General features: G+C 28.5%; 1 protein-coding gene across 1 annotated transcript; it reads left to right on the top strand.

The window, feature by feature from the left end:
- Positions 1-505: 505 nt before the first annotated feature.
- Positions 506-2,259, top strand: LOC118058148 (myb-related protein 315). The gene is made up of 3 exons (XM_035070859.2): positions 506-1,112; positions 1,226-1,355; positions 1,523-2,259. The coding sequence occupies exons 1-3, from the start codon at positions 980-982 to the stop codon at positions 2,118-2,120; spliced, it is 861 nt and encodes a 286-aa protein (XP_034926750.1). The 5' UTR covers positions 506-979; the 3' UTR covers positions 2,121-2,259.
- The last annotated feature ends 6,927 nt before the right edge of the window (positions 2,260-9,186 follow it).

The following is a 9,186-nucleotide window of genomic DNA, read 5'->3' as shown; positions in this document are numbered from 1 at the left end:
GTACAAAAGAACCTTAAATCTAATTGGATATGCAAGCAAGAGATCCATCTCTCAAGTTGAAGGTGTTGGGCATGAATAATATTGCCACTTCTTGTTAAATATATTAAAAGGCGATCTATATATTAAGCATCTAATTAAGGTAATAATGTCGTTGTTCTTCGTTCTTAAGTATTATCTATGAAGAGTTCAAAACATAACTAAAGATTCAATCAATGGACTTGTATATAATATATAGCGTCTTATTACTATTGTCACTTGCGTAGTTTTCTCATTAGATTAGTTTAAAACAAGCAAACATTGACCACCGAAGGTAACCATGTCTTGTTTGCCAATCTACCTATACTGGTAAAGGTCAAGGTTGCAAGTTGCAGCTCGAGGAATCCATCAATGAAATTTTATGACACTTTCACATTAAGAAGAAGGAATCTCTCTCTCTCTCTCTCTCTCTCTCTCTCTCTAAGATGAAATGAGTTGCCCCCAACGACAAAAAATGGCCAGCTTTTAAGGGGCCGGATAATCCTTCAAGTCTTGTTAAGTCTTGTTATTTTTTAGGGCTTAACCAAATTAAAACCCAATATTAGAAGACTTTAGCATCAAAATTAATTAATTTTGTCAACGAAGACGACCCACGTCTGGTTCTTCTTTCCTGTACAGTTTTTTCATGCTCATCAAGACCCTTTCCATTGTCTCCTATAAGGGTGGCGCTGGTGGCCATTTTATAATTATACACACCCTCCATTCTTTTTAAGAGCTCTCAACTCCTATATGCTTTTCCATTCAATCATTTCTCTCCCCCCTCAAACAACATCCTTCTTTTTTTTATGTCTGAATGAACTGGCAGCATCTTTTCTTGGATTATAAGTTTCTATTTATAAAGGGTGGTGTCCCTTTCACTTTTTAGCTCTCGAGTTATTTCTCAAGCGTCAAGACTAGCTTCCTAGCTTAGCTTAGCTTTGATCATCACTTCAGGTTGGCAAAAATGGGAAGGCAACCTTGCTGCGATAAGGTTGGATTAAAAAGAGGTCCATGGACAATTGAGGAAGATCATAAGCTTACGAACTTTATCCTCAACAATGGTATTCAATGCTGGCGAATGGTTCCTAAGCTTGCAGGTGTGCATCTCTTTCCTTTTCTTTTCTTTGTTTCAAGCATAGCGCTGATGCATTTACCAACTTCATCATAGCTTTAACTAAAATGGTAGCATTTTGGTGGCCTGGTTTTGAAGGTTTGCTAAGATGTGGAAAAAGCTGTAGACTAAGATGGATTAATTATCTGCGACCGGATCTAAAGAGAGGTGGTTTTACAAAAATGGAAGACAATCAGATTATCCAGCTTCATTCACGTCTTGGCAACAGGTATAATATTAATGCTTTCTTGTTTTTCGCTTTCCCTCAAGATTACTTTCAAGAAACTTTAATGCAGGGTCATTAATTAATTATTACGACAGTTACTTGTTGATGGATTTTTTTTTTATTTTCTTGTTTAATTACTAAGACGTTTGGGAACACTTAATTTTGTGTAGGTGGTCTAAGATTGCTTCACATTTTCCGGGCCGCACAGACAATGAAATCAAGAACCATTGGAACACTCGAATTAAGAAGAAATTGAAGGTTCTTGGTTTAGACCCCGTGACCCACAACCCCATTGAACAGACAGAGAAGGATGTTAGTGGTGAGGAGGAGGAGGAGACAATTCAAGAATCTGTTTCACTAAAAGAACAAGAGGAAAGCTTGGAAGTCAAGTCAGAGGATCGTGACCAAGCCAAGAGTGATCTTGTACAAGAAAGAGATCAGAAACTTGAGCAAGATGAATTTAAGATATTGGATGAAACTGATGAAACTGATCTTCTGAAGAGCTATGAAATGTTGTGTGGGAGCTTGGATGTGGGCTCATGGATTAATCAAGAAACCAACACATCTACTTCTTATAGTTCTCAAGAATCCAATAACCTTTCAGCTGGAGAATTCCATTCCATTCAAGAACACTCTGTAAGTCAATGGATTGAGAGTGTGGACTCTTTTCTCTCATGGGACAGCTTCACTCATCTAGATGAAGATCTTTTCTTCCTGGAAAATAGCCAATGTAATTACATGAAGCATTCGGTCCCCAAGCGCCTCTAATCTCATTATCACTCCAGCATTTAACTCCCATAAAAGTTAATCAGACGGTGTTAGTGATTTGAGTGCTTCTTTATTTAATATGAATTAAACCATTTATTTTAAACAACTCAAGTTGTTCTTATTCTTTGCCTTTTCCTTTCCTTCTTTCTGATGATGAAAAATTTAGTGCAATATGTTCTGTACATTATTGTTTTCTTGTTCTTTCGCCGTCACAGGGACATCTGAGCCACATCTTTTGAGGCAAAAAGCTTGATCCTTGCCCGTAGTTGTTATGAGCTATGTTAATTACTTTTTTCTTGTCTCCTATACATGCATGCAACTGTAATAAAACTATCATTGGAGTCATATATAGTTCTCATTAAATGTAATTCTAAAAGTTTCTATGGGGTTGGATTTAATTACTTTTCCTCTTTTTTTTTAGAATTAAATTCTTCTTTTGCTGGATTTAATGATTATCATCCTATCATTGATTATTATTGAGCCTCATAACCAATCCCATCGTGGATAGTTTGCTTAAAAACCAATTGAAAAGAGATTTAATCTCGAGAAAAAGTTAATTTTAAATTACCTTGATGTTAAGATTAAAAAAATTAAACCCAATACTTGAAATGATTTCTTTTTCTTGATAGTAAAAAGGGTCGACTTTTCGAGTTCATTTAAAATTTAAAGTTTAAAATCCTATCATTATCATCTACAAAACGAAAGCAAAGTCAGATTTGTTAACAATATATTTTTATATAAATAAATTTTTTGTTGAAGCAATAATTCTTTGACTTCTACTTTGTCTAATTACATAATTTCTTGCAACTAATTAAACTAAGTTAGATTTGTGAGTTCACAACTACGATAGAAAGCAACCCTGCAAACTTTCATATTTGGTATAAATTCAATGCTTACTTGCTACGTGAGAAAATTTATTTAATGGCAACATGATATATACAAATCCTCTTCATTCTGAAAATGAAAATTTATACCATACATATTCCTCTAAAAACTTGTGTAAATTTCTCATGGAGGTCCTATATTCATGCTAGTGGATGCCGTATGTGAAGAAAATATAAAAAAGAATCGGTCCCATTTCAAAAGAGAGTCATGAAAACTAGTTTTTGTTTTTATTTTTGACTTACTTGAGCATTGTAAGGCTTGATCTTCGCAGAAAATATTTATAGGCAAGTAGATAGAAGGAATCAAATCAATCATTATATACATGATGCATGGTAATGCTTTGTTTTTTATGTATCGTTTTCACCATACACTAAACTATAGCCAGTTTAATTACTGATAATAGAATAATTCGTGGACTTTCTCTAATTAAGATTAACAAATTGAACTGCCTGAACCAAATTTCTACGTGATTTTTAGTTGTTTCACCTTTGTAAACATGTCGGGGCCAAGATAACTGGAGAATAGATCGTGCTGAGCACTGAATCATGCAAGATCTTGAAGTGTTCTTGAGACTAACATGTGCATGCATCCTTTGCATAGAGATCAAGGGATTTTATATATAGAATCTGGCAAATCAAATCTACCTCTGGAGGGAAAATGAGCCTGCCCCACGTTATATGCTGATACGATCTCTGGCCAGCTTTATAATTGATTAAGTTAATCATAAATTTGATTCCTTTGTTTTCTGTCTCAAGAACTTGAGAGGTTAAGGAGGAAACAAGGAGTGCTAATTAATATTTCCTATTTAGTTATAATTAGCAGTTCCGAATGGATTTATGATGCTTTTTTATATCATTCAGCCACATCACGATTCCGAATGGCAGATAATAATGTCTCAGAAAGTCTCTTCAAGTAGAGGCTATGATATCTGGTACAATTATTGAACAGACAAAATATCTCAGTATATTTGCTTTTGTTTTAGTTCCATTAGAAGATTTTGAATCAAACTTTCTCTTTCAATCAAAAAATTAATAAAAGTTTTTTAAACTTATAACTTGAATAGATCTATATTATTTTTTTCTTAATTTTTATTAAATAAATAAAAATAATGAGATTCGAACTCGTGACCGGGCTGTTCATCAAAACTCTAATATAATATTAAAAAATCATTTTAATCCAATAATTTAAGTTATTAAGATGAGACTCCAAGATATGATTTATGTTATTCTCTAACACTTTCTTATAATTCCTCCCATTTATAACTAAGCATTTTTTGGTGTAAAACTAAAATAATAAACTGAACTATATATCACAACACTACTAGAAAATTAACCTGATATAAATGAATACATTAATAAAATATTTTTATTTGTAAATTATAATGAATTTTTCTAATTATATCGTTGCAACATTTATCCATAAATATCACATATTTATCGGTGAACATCACGGAAATATTTCCCGATAAATTTCCTGAAGTTAATTAATGGTTGGAGAAAGTTTTGAATTCAAATCTTATAACCCTTACTTTACTATACGATTCACTTGTATATTAAAAAATAAAAATTAGAAAAGCGAAAGAAAATACAAATACAGTTAAAAAGGCCGCCACAAATTAAAGGAAGTTACGAACAACGAGTCGTTGCTGTCCTCCATTCCTCTATTCTTTCTTTTATACTTTAAAGGTTTCTTTACTGTTTGGTGGCTTAATGTCATCCATGTATTTTACCTTTTCTCCATCACCATATCTTTCTACTAGTTGGTGTTGCTTACGTAGTTAAAAACTAGACGTGGATGCCATGTACGCTACAGGGCTGAATTTTTTTTATGTAAAGAATATTATTCAAGTCACGCATGCATGTTTTTTTTTTAAAAAAAAATCCATGATTATAAATAAGTTAGTTTTATTTTAATTAGGTAATAAAAAAATTAATAATGACAGCAAATAGATCAAATAAAAAACAAAGTGATTAGGACAACTTGAAAAAAAAAATCATTTTACAAAAAAAAAACAATAAATCTCAATTTCTAACCAATATATATGAAAGAACGAGATCATTAGGTAAAAAAATAAAAAAAATGGTATGAGTCAACTCGAGTTAGCATGATAATTAATCTATAACTTCGGAGTAATAAGTGTCGAGCCAAACCTACGGTTCAAGTCATGAGATCAGAATAATCTGATAGGAAAAAAAAAATCACAAAGTTCATTTAAAAAAATTGAATAATGAAAATGAATAAGAAAAAAAATAATGTCAATTTGCGATAACTTCTCAAATGTTTGATGAAATTATTTTAAAAAAATCAATTATACAAAAGAATCCAAAACAAAAAAATATCAATTAAAAAAAAATAAATATCAAAATTGAAACAAAATGTAAATTAGAGGAGAACTACAATTTTTTTATTAAAGGGTGAGATTGATAAGAAAAATCATATCAAGCATAAAGACAAAAAAAAAAAAAAAAAAAACAATCAAAAGAATAAGAAACAAATTAAAAAAACAAATTTATCACAAGTTAAGATTGAAACGATGAAATTGAAAAACAAATAAGAATTTTACAAAACAACTAAGAAAAAAAATTAAAAAATTAAAAAAATAAAAATCAAAGTTGAAATCTCAATAATATAAAAACAATTCAGAAATTTTGAATGGTCAATATGGAAATTCAAGGAAAATAAGAGAAAAAAAAAAAAGCACCGATGAAGACAAATCATCCCCACCATCATTGTCACACCAACAACCCATCAAGAAGAAGACACTGTTTTTGACTCCAACAACAAGATGGAAGTGAATATTTGACCATCAAGAAATGACACGTGTATTACTAAATACTGCATACTCCTCCCACACAATTTCACATGCATTATAAAAACCAAACATTATAAGTTCCTACATGTCAACTTGTAAACTTGATCAAAATTAATCAAAGATTTAAATGTACTAATGAATAAGATAACAAGAGTTAAAGTGAATTTAAATGGGTATACATGTGTTTAAAAAAATAAAACTTTTATTTCATATAATTTTGCTATATCTTTTGTGAGAACTTTTCCTTATTTTCTTTAAAACAAAATCATTTAATTGCTTTTAACATAAACAATTGAGACAAAGAACTAAAAAAAATAAAAATAATAGGTATTACTAGTTTACTTCCCACACTACTTTACGAGTTGGACTAAAAAATTTTGAATATAAAAAATGAATATCAAAGCTACAGGGGGTTCAATGATATTTCATTAAACTAGGTCTAGCAATCAAACTTGAAACTCCAAACTCAAGTCTTTGTCAAGTTTGGGTTTTCAGTTAAATCATATAAAAGTTATCTTGATGTGACTCAATCAATTTGACGGGTTTCAAGATCAAAAAAAAATAACATAAAAAACAAAACTAGATATATGGGTTTAAAAGCAATCTAAACGATCGTTATAAAAAGGTTTCAATTAACAAAAATACAACTCACTTTCCTCTTTTATTTTTAACATTTAAACGATGATGTATTAGATCGATTTCAATCAACTCAAGTTAACTCACCAAACATATTATTCAAGTTAACATCTTTCTTTTTTTTAGGTGGGTTTTTCTCTCCTCTCTCTAACTTAGGGACTGAAATATAAATAAAATATATTTTTGGATCAAAATAAAAATCCTCATTAATTTATGGTCAGTCATAAATTTTCTTTGTATTTTGTATTTTAGTTTCATATCTCTAAATATTATGATTTTTTACCATAATCTCATGCCTAATGTCTTCTAATTAGGCTATAGAGGGTTTCATTGAAAAGAAAATTAAATTAAATTATATATATATATATATATATATATATATATATATAATATATATATATTAGTTAAGGTGAGGTGCATGGTTTACTTCTCGAGCCTGTTTAGTATCGTGGTTGCAATTATTTTTAAAGTGTTTTTTGCTTATAAATATATTGAAATAATATTTTTTAAAAAAAAAATATTTCTGATATCAGTATATCAAAATGATCTAAAAATATATATAAAAAATATTAATTTGAAGCAAACAAATTTTAAAAAATCAAATTTTTTCGAAAAGTATTTTTAAACCACAAAAAAAAAAAAAACAGGCTCTTCATTCACGTCCTTTAAAAATGGATTATATCTCAATATAATAGCTTAGTCTCTAAACTACTTGATAATTTTTGTTTGATTAGATTAGTTGATTATGGATGTGATCAATTTTTGTGATAGTTGTTGATATTATTGTGATTGTTTTGAATTTTTATTTCTTATATATATATATATATATATATATATATATATATGAAGAATTTTGACAAAGTTTATGATTTGAAATGTACAAACTTAATTGAAAAATATTGTTAGAAACCAAATTATATTTTTTATTTTAAAAATATGATAACTAAAAAAATTTCAATTTAATGGCCTTAGTGACTCCAACATATTAAAAGATGTGATGATAACAAAAATATAATGTATATAGATAATATTAGATTATTTACTTGTGTTATATTATGGTCAGATTAATTTTTTTAAATATTAAAAAATATTTAGATATTGCTAATGTATTTTCAAGAAGGAAAAAAATTTAAATTATATAGAAATTGATTTGATATGACTCAATCGACTTAAAAATTCAAAGGTAACTTGGATAACAAAAAAAAAAAAAAAAACATAGTTTGACTTAAAATAAACTTCAAAACAACATCTTTTTAAAAAAGATATTAAAATGACAACATATTAAATTGACCCAAGTTAACCTAAGTTAACATATAAAATTCAATATCTGAGTCATGAGTTTGTGATAACTTCATAGGAAGCAAATAAAAAAACATACAGAAAGTCTTATCCTTAATTAACCCAATGTTAAAAAATAAAATTAAAAAAATATTAATTAAAAAAATAATTAAAAAAAAAAAGAGCCAGTCAACCTAGGTTATTTTTCCAAACCTGGATCATAAGATTCACATGATTCAATAGAAAAGAAAATCAAAACAAATTATGAACCTCGATTCCTAGTAAATCCAATGTTGAAGGATGAAATTGAAAAAAAAATCAATTAAAAAAACCTAAGTCAACCCGGGTTAATTCATAATTAACTCAAAATATTAAAAATGAAACTAAAAAAAAATCAATTAAAAAAAAACCTTAAAACCCTGAATCAACTGATTTAACCCACAAAACTCATGTCTTGAATTATAAAACTGAAATAACTTTATACAAAATAAATCAATATAATTTGTGAAATTCAATCACTAATTATTCAAATGTTAAAAGATAAAATTAAAAATGAAAAACAAAATTTAATAAAAAGAGGAAAAAACAAAATGAACAGTACTCATGATCTTTTTCTTCCTTAATTAAGATAAAAAAAATAAATCATAAAAGGAAGAATAAAAACCCAACGAAACATCCATGCTCGCTTATTGCAGTCGGCATTAAGCCACACAAGAACAAAAAAACCGATAATAAAGGCAGATAGTCTAGCTAGAAAGAAAAATTCACAAATACTTCGAATATAATTTGCTGAATTAAGTTATTTAATTAGTAGCACAAGATCCTAATTAAATAAAAGGATTAAGCTTCCAATTTTGATTTCATGAACAACACCGTATCATAATAGGATTTTATTATTAAGAACTTGATGAGTCAACTAATCAAATTAATGATTTTCTCATACTTGGATTATATCAAATTAAGCTCTAGCTAGCAGCATATTCCTTAATTAACTAGGTTCATCGGCAACTAGTAATTAATTAAAACAAACAGATGGCTCGGGTCAACCTAATATATAATAAAAGAATTAATCAAACCGAAAAGAGGAATAATTTTATCACATTTGATTAATAATACATACTTGTCATAGTTTTGGCTTCATCTGCGCCCGTGGAGTGTGAACAATATAACTATACAAAATAATTTAATTCCCACTCGGGACACATTGTTAATTGGATTACTGCCATCAGGAACTGCGGTTTAGGGGTGTTGAACCTGCTCTTTATTAAAATTTAATTTTTTTTTAAAGTTATTTTTAAATTGTTTTTTGTGGATTTGATATTAAAAAAAATTAAATACATTTACAAAATAAAAAAAACATTTTAAAATACAATTCTTACCTCACTTTTATCCACCCTCCTTTATCTGTTTCGAAATGTAGTTGCCTATTGTTTTTTAAAGTATTTTTTTTAAAAT

This window comes from Populus alba, chromosome 1 (assembly GCF_005239225.2).
Source record: "Populus alba chromosome 1, ASM523922v2, whole genome shotgun sequence".
Lineage (NCBI taxonomy): Eukaryota > Viridiplantae > Streptophyta > Magnoliopsida > Malpighiales > Salicaceae > Populus > Populus alba.
The sequence above is the reverse complement of the archived record's forward strand: the minus strand, read 5'-3'. Positions and strand labels throughout refer to the sequence as shown.